The sequence below is a fragment of the Mustela nigripes genome, chromosome 7 (genome assembly GCF_022355385.1).
Source record: "Mustela nigripes isolate SB6536 chromosome 7, MUSNIG.SB6536, whole genome shotgun sequence".
NCBI lineage: Eukaryota > Metazoa > Chordata > Mammalia > Carnivora > Mustelidae > Mustela > Mustela nigripes.
Window position 1 is genome coordinate 66,281,300 of NC_081563.1, and position 19,658 is coordinate 66,300,957.

General features: G+C 37.6%; 1 protein-coding gene across 1 annotated transcript in view; it reads right to left on the reverse strand.

Moving 5' to 3' along the window:
• CFAP36 (cilia and flagella associated protein 36) overlaps window positions 1-19,658 on the reverse strand; it is a 32,520-nt gene that overhangs the window by 7,936 nt on the left and 4,926 nt on the right. Inside the window, exons 4-5 of the mRNA XM_059406050.1 lie at window positions 5,730-5,844; window positions 1,751-1,838 (exon numbers count right to left, since the gene is read on the reverse strand). Coding sequence (XP_059262033.1) covers window positions 1,751-1,838; window positions 5,730-5,844 — 203 coding nt within the window. The remainder of the gene's footprint in view (window positions 1-1,750; window positions 1,839-5,729; window positions 5,845-19,658) is intronic.

Genomic DNA, 19,658 nt, shown 5'->3' on the forward strand with positions numbered 1-19,658 from the left:
TTTTAAAGATTTTTTATTTATTTATTTGACAGAGAGAGATCACAAGTAGGCAGAGAGGCAGGCAGAGAGAGAGAGAGAGGAGGAAGCAGGTTCCCTGCTGAGCAGAGAGCCCGATACGGGACTCAATCCCAGGACCCTGAGATCATGACCTGAGCGGAAGGCAGCGGCTTAACCCACTGAGCCACCCAGGCGCCCTAATCAGGTTTTTCTTAAAGCAACTTAGAATCAACTGAGAAAGAGATACATGATAGGCACACACAGCATAATATAGTAACACTAACTACAGGTTCACCCATTTCTTTTGGAAATGTGAATGACCCCTAGCTGAACAAAGACCTACAGATTTGAAATCGTAAACCCAAATCTGATTGGCAAATCTGATCTCTCACTTTAAAATGATAAGACCCATCTCTCCCCTCATTTTAGTTTTTCCAGGGGCACCAGAGTTATCACAAAGCTCTCCTGAAATCATTACGCCAAAGCTCTATCAGTTGCTGTAAACTGCTCATTGAGGGCCTCCGATTTAGGAAAATAGCCAAGTCAACTCTCTTTCATAACAAAGTTTTACTACTTTACAGAGCACATTCCCCTTAAAAGCCTTTAGAAAATAAAGTCTAAAAGTACAATGCTGATTAATTTTCAGACCACCAATCAACCAACAAAAGCAACCAGCTCAAGCCAAAACTACCAATCCTCTAAATCTATTAACAATTTCCTTAACTCTTCAAACCTATAAACTCAAAGCATTCTGTATTGTCTCAGGCTCCCATCTGCCCCTGCTGTGGAAAATAGGATCTGGCTGGAAGAGGCTGGGTTTACCAGCACACCTGCCTCCATCCCCACAACTACTTAGATCCCCTGGAATGAAGCACTAAGTCATGGAGCTCCTTCCATAGTTCCCCACTAGACCCATCCTCCCAATCGCCATCCTGCCTTGTCCTCCCTTCTGCTCTGAAGCTGAGAACAAGGTGGATAGGGGTAGAACTACAGATGCTAGAAGACGGTCATGTGTGTGGTTAGAATTGAAGAAAAAGGAAGGGCTCCCAAAGGAGAAGGCCGGATTCTGCAGTTGACACAATGGCTATAAGTATCCTTCTGCCCTAAGCCTCTACATTCTCAAAGGAGATTTTAAAATTAGGTACTGCAATTGTTTCTCCCTTCCAAAACTGCCAGAGGGGTCAAGAGATGACAGGCCCAAGGGGGGAAAAAAAAAATGCTCCTTTAGTGGCCTGCACACTCCATGCCAGGCATTTGGCTGAGAATCATGTAAGTGGGGCAAAGAAGAGACCAGCAAGACATCGTCTGGGATGGGCACTTCCCACTGCCTACTTTTCCCTTGCAGGTAACCTGCCACCCTGCCAGCTATTTCATCTGTGGAATGTGAATGTCCAGCCTCCTGCTATTAGACACCTGGAATGAGCCACTTCTAACACCAGGGTCCAGAAGCCATAGAGTGTCTTGTCACCAGGCTGGGTCTACTGGCTGGTTTCCTATTCCCATGAAGGGACGGGAAGAAGCCCCTCCCATTTAGGCTGATATGGCATGAGGCACTTGAAAATCATTTTTTCTGTGCATTAAAAAATGTTATACATAGTTATAAACAAATACAATGATACATCATTTTTATGGTTTTTCAGTAGAGAATTTAGTTACTTTCACGAGTTCATAATATTATGAGGGTAGAAAACATACACAGATCATGTCACAATATTAGTAATGATTCATTCAAAAAATAATTAAAGAATGATACCTAAGAACTTCCCTCAGGATTTTCATCTCTTCCTGTTCAAGGTCACTGACCATATCCGAACCATCTGTTAAGCAGTCAGGTAATACACCTGTTGAAAATCAAAGACCACACAAAAGAATATGAACTCTACTGAAAACATTTATTGCTCACTATTCTAATTCATCAAAAAGTACAAATGAGTTTATTAACAGTTCATTTAAAAATGTTCTAAGCTATCATCTAATTATTATATTTTTTACTTTTTCTTGTTTTAAAGAATCAACCCCACCCAAACACCACAGTTTTGTCTAGAAATTCTCTTAGTAATTATTTGTATTACCCATTAAAATTGACCATAATACAGCAATTAAAATTAGTTAATATAAACTATCACCCCCTGTAATCATCTACAGTCTGAGGATAGACCACTGAAATCATTAAGCTCCTAATAATGAAAGCATGCTCTCAGAAGTATCCCTTAAGGATGAAAAGAGTTTCCAAAAGAAAATATACAATACTTTGTGAATTTAAACAGCATGTTAATATGCTTCATTCATGCTACAGCAAATGCTGCTGAAAAGGGTCCTGCTTACTACATTGGAAAAAGCACAGTGCTAAGCACTCAGGAGGAATATAAAGATGAAGAAAACAATCTCTGCTCTCGGAGCTTCTATCCAGATATTGGGCCAGTAACTATAAACCAGGGCAGTACCAACTTCAGCCCAATGCAAATTATAATTCATGGCAAGTAATTTTAAGTGTTGGTTGAATTTACTTTATTACCTACATCTTCCTAAGAAGCAGGTAGACTGGTAATCAGTGTTCTATTCATATCTTATTAGTATATTCTCACAACATCAGCAGCATGTGTCTTAATTTTTACCTTCCATTTCTTAATCCACAGATGACTATGGGATTTTCAATCTTCTCTAAATTAAAGTAGCTTTATTATTCTAATCCCCTTGATGTTTAAATACTTTTTTTAATTAAACTTATTTTAAGATACTTGCAGATTCACATGCGGTTGTAAGAAATAATACAGAGAGAGGTTATGCATGCACCTTTTATTCAGTTTTCCCCCAATGGTAACATCTTGAAAAATACAGTGCGGCATCACAGCCAAAGAACTGACTAAAAAATACTGATCAATCTCAAGTGCATTTTTGTACTTTTTCCAGTCAAAAGATACACAATTAGTATGCTCTGGTAGTATTTCTGAGGAAATATAAAGGAACTAAGAAAAAAATGATGCAATAGTATGCAGTGCTTCAAAACCATCAAAATAGGGCACCTGGGTGGCTCAGGGGGTTAAGCCACTGCCTTCGGCTCAGGTCATGATCTCAGGGTCTTAGGAGTCCCGCATCTGGCTCTCTGCTCAGCAGGGAGCCTGCTTCCTCCTCTCTCTCTCTCTCTTTCTCTGCCTGCCTCTCTGCCTACTTGTGATCGCTCTCTGTCAAATAAATAAATAAAATCTTTTTAAAAAAAAAATCAAAATAATGCTCTGATTTGCATTTCCCCAAATTTCTTTGATAAAATACAACAAAGAATCCAGAGAGCCTTTGAATTATTCTTACTCCCAAGACAATTTTCAAATGGTCTGCAGTTCTGAGTACACTCAACATTGCTCTAAGGTACTAACTCCTTGATCTAACTTAAGCAATGTTCTTAAATGCAAGTATTAAAAATACTATGGCAGAAACAAAGTATTAGATTTTATTTAAAGATAAGCCAACATTCTCACCCTGTGGTTTGATACCAGCACTCTTCTGCATTATTGCCTCATCCTCCCTTGCTAATAGAACCCAGATTTGTCGGGCGCCTGGGTGGCTCAGTGGGTTAAGCCGCTGCCTTCGGCTCAGGTCATGATCTCAGGGTCCTGGGATCGAGTCCCACATCGGGCTCTCTGCTCAGCAGGGAGCCTGCTCCCCTCCCCCTCTCTCTCTGCCAGCCTCTCTACCTACCTGTGATCTCTCTCTGTCAAATAAATAAAAAAATAATCTTTAAAAAAAAAAAAAAAAAAAAAAAAAAGAACCCAGATTTGTTTAATTAACAGGCAGCCAAGTATTTGGAGACTTAGCCCCACTCCAACACAGGAGAGTGACTCATGATAATGGTTTCATTTTCCATGCCAGAGGGTTTAAGAAAAGCATGTGACCCCAATCCTGACCAATAGGACCTGAGGGGGAAGTTTCTGGGGTTTCCATGCAAGTTTTGTCTTGTTATCAAAAAGAGATGTACAGGAAGAAATATATCCCCTTTCTTCATGAGAAATCATTGAGTCTCATCCAATGGAGCTAGAGGGCAATCAGGAGAGATCCTCAGAAGAAGAGAGGGTAAAGATGGAAAGTGTCAGCGTTCTTAATAATATCACGGAGTTAGTAACTTAACCAACATAGACTGTCTTCCTTCTTCCCTTCCTCTGGACTTCTTGTTCTGTGGGGATCGATTCTTACTGCTTAGGACATTTTCATTGAGGCTTTTTCTGCTCACGGCAGCCTGAGGCGATATCCAGCTGATACAAGCTATATGTACTTCTTCCCTTTATATTAAAATCTAAATGAGTTTCCAGTTAAATTCCAAACTGAAAACATATGGCATGCCAATATCAAGTTCACCAGCTCTTATCAAAACTGATCCCCGCAAAACAATTTTAGCTATAACATAAAATAATTATTCGCGCCCTCTAACCCATACATAGGTCAGAATAGGGCATAATTTCAGGAACATTCAGAGAAAAGGATTTTATAAAGCAAACCATGGTAGAAAGACAGACTGCTTCCCAGACTGACTTACACCAAAGCAACAGCACCGTGTCATCCATCGTTCAGGGTTAGGGTGATGTTATCTCCTACCCACAGACATCGGCTCTCACACCTGCTGTGAAAAGCATTCTAGAATTTTATAGGACAGTTATGGTGGTGCTTGGGCTCTAAGAGATAGTCTCTACTCTCATGATACTAATGAGAGAAGAATCCACAAGGGCCCTGCTTGCCCTACAACAATAGAAGCCTCTTGCTGCATGTTCCAGACCTTTAAAAGCAAACAGTACAATTGAACTATAGCTCTCACGTCTTCAAGAAGCAATTTTAAAACAGGTCCTGCTGCCAAACCGTTAAAGAGTAAATAGGCAAGGTCAAGAATATCAGTGCAGTCTATTGAGCAAAGGAACACAAAGGTATTAAGGTCAGGTTACTACAGCCAGAAATGTGAAAGGTAGTAAGAATCTGGATTGAATCTGGATTGAAAAGGAGATAGTACAATAAGAAATACGGTTAGAAACACACATGTATCAAGTCAAGATGTCAAATGTAACTCGAATACACAAGACGGGAACAAAAGCAGGAAAATCAAAGGACAAACTGAAATTAGACAAGAGAGTCAGGGAAGAGAATAACTAAAGAGAGCTATGAGGGCTTTGAGTTCGGTTTTCCTTTCCCTGACAGTAGTGCAGTCATACCTGCCCACTGTCCTAGAACAGTTCTCAGTTTGGTCCCAAAACCAGCAGCATCACCTGGGAGCTTGTTAAAAATGCAAAGCATTCAATCCCACCCCAGACCTACTGAATCAGAAGAGGGAAACAACCGTATATGTTTCAACAGCCCTCCAACAACTCCAAAAGCTCACTAACGCTGCAGAGCCACTGTCTCCTACAAAGGTCCTAACTATCATAAACCCGACAAAAAAGACTAGTCACCTTCTCTTCACAGTAACTAAAACTGTGACCATTCAAAATACTGAATTTCATAAACAAAATAACTAGGAAGAAAAATCAAGCTCTCTGAGACCTAAAACATCATTAAATCAAATTCTGGTCTGCTTTCTTTGAGATGGCAAACACAAATTGATCAGGAAAGTTTACATTCTTGAATCTCTTCAGTCAGCAAACGTGAAATACATTTATACAAAGCAGCTACATTTAAGACCATAATATAATCAGAATAGTCAAAATTGCAAACCAAAAACAAAAATTTAGCACTTAGATATAAATTCAACATGTTACCGTTTCTCTCTTGAATTATTCGAATGGCTTGCAGCTGCATTTCAATGTTTTTCTGGACCATCATTGCTTTAAAGATAGTAAAATCTTCTGCTGCCAATACAGGTTGCAAAATGGCCTATGGAAAAGAAATCTGGAAGTTAAATGAAGATTCAAGTTTTACAACTATTTCCACACACTCAGATCATTTCTATGGCAAATCATTTCTATTAATTCAAGAATGCTGTAGTAGTACTTATGGTCAAATGACTCAAAAGTTAAATTTTAAGATTCTACAAGCCTTTAATGTAAGACTCTCCCAACCCCTAGACCTCCAAGAAGCTAAGACTGACAACGGTAATATATTTTCCAAATGAGCCAGTGCTGAGTAACTCTGAAAAATAACACAGAAATTAGGCTTAGTTTTTTAAGGTTACCACTTCAGTATCTGGATTTATTTTGCGGCCAAAATAACAATATCTATTTGGTTTTATTTCTATCACCTGAAATTTACTGTGAATAATAAATCCTAAGTACAAAATTATCCCTTAATCAATAAAAGTACCAAGTTGAATAAAAGTCAATACAAAAAAAATAAATGGAGTCTGGAAAATAAGTGTAATGAGATATTAATAATGTGGGAAGACAATTGTCCTATATGTACAAATTTCATGTAAAAGGTAAGTTAGAAATTATGTTGTGAAATCATTTTCTGGAAGAAACAACAAATGTGATAAATTAAGGGGAAAAGTAAAGGTGTCTTCCATGGAGTACCTAAATTAACATTTCCCTAACTACAGGGGGCTATTGCCACTTCCCAAGCTAATCAATAATAAGTAGAATAAGATTTGCAATGGGTGAAAACCCAGGAGAAAACACTCAAATTTAATGCACCAGACTAAAATCTTATTTCAACCTTTCCGTGATATTAATGTAAAAGCTGAACAAAATCACGCAGAGGCAACCAAGGGTTGCAGCAATAAGTCAGACACATCAACCAAAGCTCCATCAAAGAGGAAGCAAAGAGGAGGGAGCAATCAGCTCCTTCAGCAATCCGCTCACCAGAAAACCGCAGTATATAGCAAAGCAAAGCAAAATGCAAGAGCAGCTCTCAGGGGGCACCTGGGTGGCTCAGTCATTAAGCATCTGCCTTGGGCTCAGGCCATGATCCCGGGGTCCTGGGATGGAGTCCCACATCGGACTCCCTGCTCAGTGGGAAGCCTGCTTCTTCCCCCTGCCTGTACTTGCTCACTCCCTCCCTGTCTCTCTAATAAATAAATAAAATCTTAAAAATGCATCTCTCTCTGTGACATTTATGAGGAGTCAGCTGTAGAAAAAAATGATGGAGAGGTTCTTCCCCCTAAAGTCACATGCACTGTTCAAAAGACCCACAGCAGGGACTAGCAGGTAGACTTGACTGTGATTGGCAGCCCAAGGCTCAGTATTGAAACCAGTTGTGGACAGTCTCTGTGATAGATTAGTCATGTCTGCCAAGACAACTTGATGGGATTATGCCCCCACATAACTTTGTTCTGGGGTTTCCTAGACTTCTTATTGGTGATATTAAGGACTTTATCCCCATCAGTAATAAACTCTTTGAGGGCAGTTCTATTAATAGCAGTGTATCAACTGGAGCTTCTAACAAGTCAGAATTAAAGTTACACACATAATGTGTACCTTGAGGCGTCTAAGAAATGCATATTCCTAAATTGTGCCCTAAACATAATCAATCTAAATTTTTAGAGAATGGGTGCCCATGTATCTCCACAGATAATTCTTAAAACATTAAAGCTCGAGAACCATCAACGCATTGGAAGAAAATGAGCCCTTGATATCAAAAGCCATTTCCAGCTTACCCATGTACCAGCTGCGTGACTCTGTGTGACTTTTTTTTTTTTTTTTAAGATTTTATTTATTTGACAGGCAGAGATCACAAGTAGGCAGAGAGGCAGGCAGAGAGAGAGGAGAAAGCATTATCCCTGCTGAGCAGAGAGCCCTATGTGGGGGCCCCCCCCAGGAACCTGGGATCATGATCTGAGCCAAAAAGAGAGGCTTTCACCCATTGAGCCACCCAGGCGCCCCTGGGCATGTCTTTTAGTTCTCTGAGCTTAAGTTTCTTCATCTGCAAATTGGTACTATAATAACAATAGTAATACAGTGTTTTGTTGAATCTAAACCCCCAAATTAGTAAAATAAGGCTTTACTTCTTGCACCAACTAGAAAAGAAAAAACCCCACCAATTAAATTATAACATGTCATTTAGTGTAAAATACATTCTCATTTCAGAGGTATTACAATATGAAAAATTAGCATTTTAGCATGAAAGAAATACAATCATTCCAATCCGGGTGTTGGAATTAAATAAGATGAGAAGGCATTTTTTAAACTGAAAAGTACCTATAAAGTTATTGTTCTGATCATGTTGAGGCTGGTTAAATATCAAAATGGTGCACTAAACCTGACAACTGTACAGTAGTGAGATTCTTCCAGTTCAAGGAAATGGATAAGAGCTTCTGCTAAAGGCACTTAGAGGAACTAAATACAAGAGTTACTTCAAAAACTGGCAAGTACTTTAAAAACAACAACAGTCTTAAGTATCCATTTAATTAATTGAAATGTCAAACTACTTTGACAGAAGACTATGAGGTAAAGTAAATATGATAGTATCTACGTTTGAGAAAAGCACATTAACAAAAAATGAACACTGAGTATTTAGGAATCTGATTTACATGAGTGTATAAGACATTCAAATATATTCACACTTAGCTTTAGGTTGCCCTATTATTATCTCTTCTTAAAGTTCATCATACCATAGTTTTGAAAGGTACAAGTGATTTCATGTACTTACAGTATTCCATTAACAGACATAACTACCAAGAGAAAAAGATGAATTCATGATTACAGTTGGAGACTTCAATACCCTCTATCGGTAATGGGCAGATCCAGCAGGCAGAAAATCAGAAAGGACACAACTGAACTGAACAACACCTTCAGTAAACTGGATCAAATTGACATTTCTCCAAAAACAGAAAAATACACATTCCTCTTGGGCACACATGAAAAATTCACCCAAATAGACTACATTCTAGGCCATAAAGCACATCTTGATACATTTTTTTTAAATTTTATTTATTTATTTGACAGAGAGAGATGACAAGCAGGCAGAGAGAGAGGAGGAAGCAGGCTCCTTGCTGAGCAGAGAGCCCGATATGGGGCTCGATCCCAGGACCCTGAGATCATGACCTGAGCCAAAGGCAGTGGCTTAACCCACTGAGCCACCCAGGCGCCCCACATCTCGATAAATTTAAAAGAATAGGAATCATACAAAGTATCCTCTCAGACTGCAATGGAATTAAACTAGACATCAAGAGCAGAATGATAACTGGAAAAACCTAAAATAATTGGAGGTTAAACAACACACCTCTAAATAATATATGAGTAAAAAAAGTTCAGTCAAAACTTAAATAAGGTGGGGCTTGGGGCACTGACCCCTATGCAGTCCAATAACTGCATATAATTCTTGACTGCCCCAGACTTAAACTACTAATAGCCTACTGATGGCCAGAAGCCTTACCAATTCATAAACACCCCATTAATACATATTGCATATGTTATATGTATTACTGCTGCATTCTTAACAATAAGCTACAGAACAGAAAATGTTATTATGAAAATCATATGGAGGAACGCCTGGGTGGCTCAGTCAGTTAAACGGCTGCCTTTGGCTCGGGTCATTATCCCAGGGTCCTGGAATCTAGTTCCACAACAGGCTCCTTGCTCGGCGGGGAGTCTGCTTCTCTCTCTCCCTCTGCCTTCCACTCTGCCTGCTTGTGTTCGCTCACTCTCTCCCTCTCTGTCAAATAAATAAGTAAAATCTTAAAAAAAAAAAGAAAAGAAAGAAAGAAAGAAAGAAAGAAAGAAAGAAAGAAAGAAAGAAAGAAAAAGAAAGAAAAAATCATATGGAAACTAAAAGGCAAACTCCTGAATGGGAGCAGATATTTGCAAAGGACATATTCAATAAAGAGATAGTATCCAAAATATACAAAGAACTTACACAACACCAAAAAACAAATCATCCAATTAAAAATGGGCAGAAGACATGAACAGACATTTCTCCAAGGACATACGGAGTTGCCAAGAGATCCGGGAAAAGATGCTCAATGTCATTCATCATCAGGAAAATGCAAATCAAAACCACAATGAGCTATCACCATATACCTGTCAGAATGGCTAAAATTAAAACACAAGAAACAACAAGTGTTGGCGAGGATGTAGAGACAAAGGAACGCTCAGGCGCAGATGGTGGGAATACAAACTAGTATATTAAAAATTAAAAATAGAAAATTAAAATTAAAAATTAAAAATAGAAATATTATAGGACCCAGTAATTCCACTACTGGGTATTTACTCAAGGGAAAAAAAAAAAAAAACACTAATTCAAAAAGATCTAGGTATCACTATGTTCATTGCAGCATTATTTACAATAGACAAATTATGGAAGCAGCCCAAGTACACACTGATAGATGAATGGATAAGGAAGAGGTGGTATATAGCTACAATGGAATATTATTCAGCCATAAAAAAATAATGAAATCTTGACATTTGCAGCAACATGGATGGATCTAGAAAATATAATGCTAAGTGAAATAAGCAAGTGAGCTAAAGACAAATACCATATCATCTCACTCATATGTGAAATTTAAGAAACAAAAAAACAAAGGGAAAAAAGAGACAAACCAAAAAACAGATTCTTAACTACAGATAATCAATTGATGGTTACCAGAGGGAGGTGGGTGAGGGGAGAATGAAATAGGTGAAGGGGATTAAGAGTACACTTATCATGATGAGCACTAAGTAATGTATAGAATTGTTGAATCACTATGTTCTACACCTGAAACTAATATAACACTTTATGTTAACTATACTGGAATTAAAATTTAAAAAAGAAAATCATAAGGAAGAGAAAATACATTTATAGTACTGTGCTGTATTTATTTTAAAAATAAATCTGTGTAGAAGTGGACCCACACAGTTCAAACCTGTGTACAAAGGTCAACTGTAGTCTTAAGAGAAATTCCTAAAATATTCCTAACTGAATATACAACTTATTGAAATTTTCAGGGTACAGCTAAAGTAGTGTTCAGAGAAAATTTACAGCATTAAAAGCATATATTTAAAAAGAAGAAATATCTAACATCAATAATCTAAGCTTTCACTTCAGGAACTACAAAAAGAATAAATTAGGGGCGCCTAGGTGGCTCAGTGGGTTAAAGCCTTTGCCTTCAGCTTGGGTCATGCAGGGTCCTGGGATGGAGGCCCACATAGAGCTCTCTGCTCAGTATGGAGCCCCTGCTTCCTCCTCTCTCTCTGCCTGCTTCTCTGCCTACATGTGATCTCTGTCTGTCAAATAAATAAATAAAATCTTTTTAAAAAGAAGAAGAAGAAGAAGAAGAAATTAAATCCAAAGTAAGCACAGGAAAAAAAAACAACAGTAGAAATTAGAGAAGAAATGAATTAAATTTAAAGTAGAAAATCAACAAAACTAAAAGTTGATTCTTCAAAAGTATCAATAAAACTGATAAACCTGGGTGCCTGGGTGGCTCAGTGGGTTAAGCCGCTGCCTTCAGCTCAGGTCATGATCTCGGGGTCCTGGGATCGAGTCCCACGTTGGGCTCTCTGCTCAGCAGGGAGCCTGCTTCCTCCTCTCTCTCTCTGCCTGCCTCTCTGCCTACTTGTGATCTCTCTCTGTCAAATAAATAAATAAAATCTTTAAAAAAAAAAAACTGATAAACCTCTAGCTAGGTTAACTATGAACGAAAGAGAGAAAAAACATAAATTACTAATATCAGGAATGAAAAAGGGTGCATTACTACAGATGCAAGAGACTTTAAAAGGATAATATAGAAATGTTATTGACAACTCTATGTCCACAAACATCTTAACCTAGACAAAATGGACCACTTCCTTGAAAAACACAATCAGCCAAGCTCATACAAGTAGAAATAGACAATCTGAATAAGGTAATAGAAAGACAGGAATACGCTAACTCCATCTTTAAAAAGAAGGAACCAATAATTAATAACCTTCCAAAACAGAAAGCTCCAGGCGTAACTGGGTCCCCCGGTAAATTCTACCAAATATTTAATGAAGAAATTACACAATTCTCCATAAAATAAAAAAGATCAAACTTTGAAGAAAAGTTATAGATTCATATTATTTCTCAAAATAATAATAATCACATATTTATTTGTAGAAGTTAAATAGCATAACCTACAGAACTGATATAAAAGCCTTTCTATTGATTCAAATTATTGAGGAGAAAAAAAGTATGACTTTAAAATCCACTTTCCCTGCTACACATAACTTATTCAGTGTCCATGCTATTGTCCCACCAGCCCTCCCTGAATGATTCAGGGTAGGATTTACATGTATTTGAACATGCATATGAAAATTTGCCCTTAGATAAGAATCCTCAAAAAAAAAAAAAAATTCACCAATTCCTCACAATCTCTTCCTAAAAATAGAAGCAGAGAATACTCCCTAACTTATTTTATGTAGCCAACATTACACTGATACCAAAATCAGACAAAAATGCTACAAGAAAGAATAGTATTTCTCATGAACACAGATAGAAAAATACTCAACAAAATACTAGCAGATTAAATCCCAACAATTATACACCATGACCAAGAGGGATTTATTCTAGTTATGCAAGTTGGTTCAACGCCCAAAAATTAATTAATGTAATTCATTAATCACATGAAAAGTCTAAAAAAGAAAGATCACACTGTCATATCAATAGATGCAGAAGAGGATTTGACAAAATCCAACATTCATTCATGATAATACTTTCAGCAAATGAGGAATAGATAGGAATTTCCTTGACCTGATAAAGAACATCTATAAAAAACTGACAACTAGGGGCGCCTGGGTGGCTCAGTGGGTTAAAGCCTCTGCCTTCGGCTCAGGTCATGATCCCAGAGTCTTGGGATGGAGCCCCGCATCGGGCTGTCTGCTCCGCGGAGAGCCTGCTTCCTCCTCTCTCTCTGCCTGCCTCTCTGCCTACTTGTGATCTCTGTCTGTCAAATAAATAAATAAAATCTTTAAAAAAAAAAAAAACTGACAACTAACATTATACTTAATGGTGAGAAAATAGATGCTTTCCCTTTAAGATCAGAAACGAGTTCCCTCCCACCACTCCCATTCCCCATTATACTGAAGTCCTAGCTAATGCATTAAGAAAAGGAAATTAAGGGTACAAAGATTAGGAAGAAAGAAATAAAAAACAGTTTTTCTTCACAGATGATAGGACTGTCTGTAGATAATCCTAGAGAATCAGTTTATTTTATCTTACTTTTTTTTTAGATTTTTTTTATTTATTTGACAGACAGAGATCACAAGTAGGCACAGAGAGGCAGGCTGAGAGAGAAAGGGGGAAGCAGGCTCCTTGCTGAGCAGAGAGCCTGATGTGGGGCTCGATCCCAGGACCCTGAGTTCATGACCTGAATCAAAGGCAGAGGCTTTAACCCACCGAGCCACCCAGGCGCCCCCAAAGAATCAGTTTAAAGAAATTAAATAAGGAAATAAAGAAATCAAATAAAGAACTAGTAAGTAATTCTAGCAAGTCTGCAGAATATAAGGTTACTATACAAGTTTTCCTATATACCTGCAATGAGTAATGGGAAAATGAAATACAAAACACAATACAATTTACATTAACTCCGCAATAAAAGAAAGTACTTAGGAATAAATCTAACAAAAAACACAGAAGATCTATATGCAGAAAACTTAAAAACTCTGATGAAAGATATCAAAGGGATTGTAAATCAATGGAGATATTCTTTGTTCATAGATAAAAAGACTCCATCCACACTGTTAACATGTCAGTTCTTCCTAATTTGATCTGTGGATTTATGCAACCCAAACAGAATCCAGCAAATTATTTTGTAGACAGCAACAAACTGAATTTAAAATTTAAATGAAAAGTCCAAAGTCCCAGAATAGCCACATAATATTGAAAAAGAACAAAGTCAAAGGACTGACACTATCTGATTTCAAGACTTACTATAAACTACAATAATCAAGACACTGTGATATGGGTGAAAGAGTAGACAAATAAATTAATGGAACAGAAAGAGCCTGAAAATAGACCAACACAAACACTGTCAACTGATCTTTGACAAAAAAAAAAAAAAAAAAGGCAATCCAATGGAGAAAGGATAATCTTTCCAGCAAATGGTGCTACAAGAACTAGAAATCTACATGCCAAAAAAAGAAAAGAAACTAAATATTGACTTTACACCTTTCACAAAAATTAACTCAAAGTGGAACATAGAGTTAAATGTAAAAAACAAAAACATAAAACTTCTAGAAGATAGCATAGAGAAAATCTAGATAACCCTGAGTTTGGCAATGACTTCTGAAGATACAACAGCAAAAGTATAATCCATGAAAGAAAACTGATAAATCACATACTTCATTAAAATAAAATAAAAAGGGGTGCCTGGGTGGCTCAGTGGGTTAAAGCCTCTGCCTTCGGCTCAGGTCATGATCCTAGAGTCCTGGGATGGAGCCCCAAATCAGGCTCTCTGCTCATCGGGGAGCCTGCTTCCCCCTTTCTCTCTGCCTGCCTCTCTGCCTACTTGTGATTTCTGTCTGTCAAATGAATAAATAAAATCTTTTTAAAAAATAAATAAATAAAAAATTTAAATAAATAAAATAAAACACTTCCACTTGGTGAAAGACACTGTTAGAGAAAGAAAAGACAAGCCACAGAAGAACATTTTGTGAAATATTTGCAAAACACATACCTGATAAAGGAGACTTGCATCAAAAATTGTATACAAAGAACTCTTAAACTCAACTACTAGAAAACAACTCAATTTTAAAATGGGCAAAAGTGGGACGCCTGGGTGGCTCAGTGGGTTAAGCCGCTGCCTTCGGCTCAGGTCATGATCCCAGCGTCCTGGGATCGAGTCCCACATCGGGCTCCTTGCTTGGCAGGGAGCCTGCTTCTCCCTCTGCCTCTGTCTACCATTCTGTCTGCCTGTGCTCGCTCTCTCTCCCTCTCTCTCTGACAAATAAATAAATAAAATATTAAAAATATAATAATAAAATAAAATGGGCAAAAGTAAACCATTATAAACCTAATTAGAATGCCTAAAATGCAAAAAACTGACTATATGAAGTGCTGCTGAAGATGTACAGCAACAGGAACTCCCATTCACTGCTGGTGAAAATTCTAAATGGTACAACTACTTTAGAAGAGACTTTGGAAATTTCTTACAAAGCTAAACTTAATCTTACTGTATAAACCAGCAATCTTGCTCCTAGGTTTTATTTGCCCAAATGAATTGAAAACTTTGTCCACATAAATATGAATATTTGTAGCAGCCTTTTCATAATTACCGAAGACTGGAACACACCAAAATGTTCTTCAAAAGGTAGACTGATAAACTGTGGTACATCCATATAAAAGAATGTTATTCGGCAATAAAAAGAAACAAACTATCAAACAACAAATAAAATGAAAGAACCTTAATTTCATACTGCTTAGCAAAAGAAGCCAGTCTGAAAAGGTATATGCTGCATGATCCCAATTATATGATATTCTGAAAAAGGCAAACGAGAGAGCCTGTAAAACGCAGTGGTTGCCAGGAGCAAGGATGGAAAGGATAAAGATGTAGGATACAGGGGACTTTTAAGACAGTAAAAGTATTGGGGCGCCTGGATGGCTCAGTGGGTTAAAGCCTCTGCCTTCGGCTCGGGTCATGATCCCAGTGTCCCGGCTCTCTGTTCAGCAGGGATCCTGCTTCCTCCTCTCTCTCTCTGCCTGCCTCTCTGACTACTTGTAATCTCTGCCTGTCAAATAAATAAAATCTTATTAAAAAAAAAAAAGACAGTGAAAGTATTTTGTAAGATACCATAATGGTGGATATGTGACACTGTGTATTTGGCAAAATCCACAAAACTGCAGAACACAAAGAGTAAACTTAATGTCAACCTCGGACATTAGTTAAAATAATAATGATGATGATGATAATGTTTCTTTTTTTTTTTTTTAATTTTATTTATTTATTTGACAGAGATCTCAAGGAGGCAGAGAGGCAGGCAGAGAGAGAGAGGAGGAAGCAGGCTCCCTGCTGAGCAGAAAGCCCGATGCAGGGCTTGATCCCAGGACCCTGAGATCATGACCTGAGCCGAAGGCAGAGGCTTAACCCACTGAGCCACCCAGGCGCCCCGATGATGATGTTTCAATGCTGCCTCCTCAATTTTAACAAATATACCATACTAATGAAAGATGTTAGTAATAAGGGACATTGTACTATCTGCTTAATTTTCTGTAAACCTAAAACTGTTGTAAAAAATAAATCCTATTAGGACGCCTATGGGGCTCAGTCGGTTAAGTGTTGGACTCTTGATTTCAGCTCAAGTCATGATCTCAGGATGATGAAATGGAGATCTGCATAGAGCCCCGGGTCAGGCTCCGGCTCAGCGTGAAGCCTGCTTGAGATTCCTCTGCCCCTTCGCCCTGCTCTTGCGCTCCCTTTCTCTCTCTCCAATAAAGAAATAAAATCTTAAAAAAAAGAAAAGAAAATCTTTATAAAACTTTTAAAACCTATTAATTTTTAAAATCTTACTAGTACTCACACAAAATATTGTTAATTATCCTGTGTGTATTTTTATTTTTTATTTTTTTTTAAGATTTTATTTAGTTATTTGACAGAGATCACAAGTAGGCAGAGAGGCAGGCAGAGAGAGAGGGAGGAAGCAGGCTCTCTGCTGAGCAGAGAGCTCCATGCGGGGCTCAATTCCAGGACCCTGAGACCATGACCCAAGCTGATGGCAGAGGCTTTAACCCACTGAGCCACCCAGGCACCCCTATCCTGTGTGTATTTTTAGAAAATGAAAGTTATACCACATATGTAATCTTTTCAATGATCCAGGTTATTGGAAAAACATCATAATTTTGCCAAATTATTACCATAACACAAATGTTTCTGAAAGTGTTAATTTTTATGTTCTAAAAGTCAAAACAAATCAAGTATGAAAAGCAAAAAATACTGTTTGTCTCTTACCGTATAGCAGTCTTTTGCAATACAGTGCATAGAAATCAATGATGATGATTACCCTCAACAAAAAATCACAAGGAAGTCATAACGAAGGAAGTCATTTTTGCCTACTTCGGTTGGAAACCACCACAAAATTACAAAATTCAACTGAAGGTGACTGAAATAGTAAATATCTCAGTAGTTATTATAATATCATATTTTCTGAACAGTTAATTCATGAGCATGTTTTAAGAAATCACAGATTCAACAGAAAAAATGCTCTCACAGGTTTTTTGTTGTTGTTGTCTTAAACCAGAGTTCTTCTACTGATACACTCGCTACTCCTGCTGACTTCAATAAACAGAGTATGGCAGGAGCAGTGGCCTAGGCATAATGATGACCAAACAGGAGAAAAGAATTTTGCTAATGGGCTTCAGCAGTATAATGCAATGGGAGCTGGTTTAAACAATCAAAACCAAACCAAAACAAAATAAAAATTACCTACTCAATAACTAAAGACAAGCAACTCGTTTCTTGAGTTAATTCGTAGGCACCCTACAGTGGCATAATGGACTCAGCATTCTGATCTTTCTGTATAAAGACTATATTATTAGGGCACCTAGGTGGCTCAGTGGTTAAAGCCTCTGCCTTCAGCTCCAGTCATGATCCCAGGGTCCTAGGATCGAGCCCCGCATCAGGCTCTCTGTCCAGTAGGGAGCCTGCTTCCTCCTATCTCTGTCTCTGCCTACCTGCCTACTTGTCTGTCAAATAAATAAATAAAATTAAAAAAAAAAAAAACTACATTATTGCTGCAAAGTAGTAAATAAAAGAGCTTTAAATTGTTTTTCTGGTAATGGGGATAGCCTTGTGCTGATTTAAATCATGTTGCTATTCAGTATTCGATGCTAAGTGTTTGCTCCAGAAGAGAATACAGCTAACTAGTCCACATGGGGATTGAACCAATGACCCTGGCCTAATTAGCACACTGCTAATCAACCACCAAAATAGCTAGTATTAATTAGGAGGTGTTTCCATTTATAGACCACCTTATAAATGTCAATTATTGTGCTAAATGCTTTATGATCACTATCTCTTAAATTATGCAAAAACTTTTCAAAGTAGATACTATCCAGATTTTACAGATGTGGAAACAGAATCAGAATGGATAAGAAAGGAAAACAGCACAACAAACTTACAGCTAGTAAATGAAAGATCTAGGACTCAAATCTAGGTCTGTCTGTATCAAAAGGCTTGCCTCCTTGTACATAGCAAGACCATATTACCAATCAACTCCAAATAAATCAAAAGGTACTGCATTGCAGAACAAAAGAGAAAGATGTGTTACTCTTGATCTGAAAACAGTATTTTAAAATTCTGAACATCTTCATTCAATTTAATGTTATTCAAATAATGGGGGTGCCTGGGAGGCTCAGTGAGTTAAACCTCTGCTTTAGACTCAGGTAATGATCTCAGGGTCCTGGGATCGAGCCCCACATTGCGCTCTCTGCTCAGTGGGGAACCTGTCCCCCCGCCACTGTCCGCCTCTCTGACTACTTGTGATCTCTCTCTCTGTCAAGTAAATAAATAAAATCTTTAATAAAAAAAATAAAGTTATCTGAATAATGAAAACAAAAGGTGAACATCTTTATTCACAAAGTAATTCAGGCTCATTCATAATGACTTAATTGAGAGGTTGACAAATATTCACCAATGTAGAAAACATTCCTGAAAAACAAATATCAACATCTTAAAAGAAACCTAAATAGTAGTTAATAATTTTCAAATTATTCCTGCCCACCTAAAAAGGAGAAGAAAATAAATCCTATTATTACTCCTTAAACTAAATTTATGGTACATAAAAAATAAAAGCTATTGGTGAACTTTAAAACAACTTTTGCTTTATAGCATTATTAATGAATAAAACCAGATACTTATTTACATTAGTTGGGGCATACCAATAATATTTAAACATTTTTTCAAAATGTCATGTTATATTAAAGATGTTCTATCTCTAGAATCAGAGATGATTGCAAAATAAGAAAACTTGTATAATAGAGAAGTATAGTAGGAAGCACTGGATTAAACAGTAGTCAAAGCACCCTCTTCTAGGCCATGATAAAAAGTAATTTAAGTTAAGAAACATTTATTAAGAACTACCTACTACTAACTAGGTTCACATCTATGAGATGAGACATCGGGAATACAAAGATACTAAAAACATCTCAAAGGATTTATAATCTAGTAAGGCAAATAGACTTCTAAGAAACTATAATTTGGGGCAGAGTACCAAAAATGTGAAAATGTCCAGTGAGATAGAATGAATGCTGGTCCACCCTAGCATACCAGAGATTGAGAAAATTGCCACAAGAAGTAACATTTTAGCAAGGCCCTCATGATAAAAAGGATTTATCTGGTAAGGAAAAAATACTGGGGTGGGGAGGTGAGGGCCAAACATTCCAGGGTTAGGGAATAGCATGAGCAAATCCAGATGCATGGATGCTTACAAGATCAAGTGGCCTGGAATAACAATAGTACATAACATATCAGGGAACTACAGCAGGAGGAGACTGAAAATCTAATTTAGGGTCACATCACAGACAATCCTCACTATCATCAGGCTAAGGAATTACAGTTTATTTAGAGAAGATGGAAAGCTAAAGCAACTTGTTGAGAAGGCTTCTGAGCAAGGGCTTACAGTTGGGAGTGCCTGGGCTGGTATGGTATCCTGCACTACTACTTACTTAGCAGTCGACTTTGCACTAGTCACTTAACATAGCTGTGCGTTAGGTTTTTCACTTCTAAGTGGAAATAAAACAGTGCCAAAATCTTAAGGGGCAGCAGCAAGGTTAAATGACATAATACGTGTCAAGTGTCTAAAACAGCAGCTAACATGAGCCCTCAG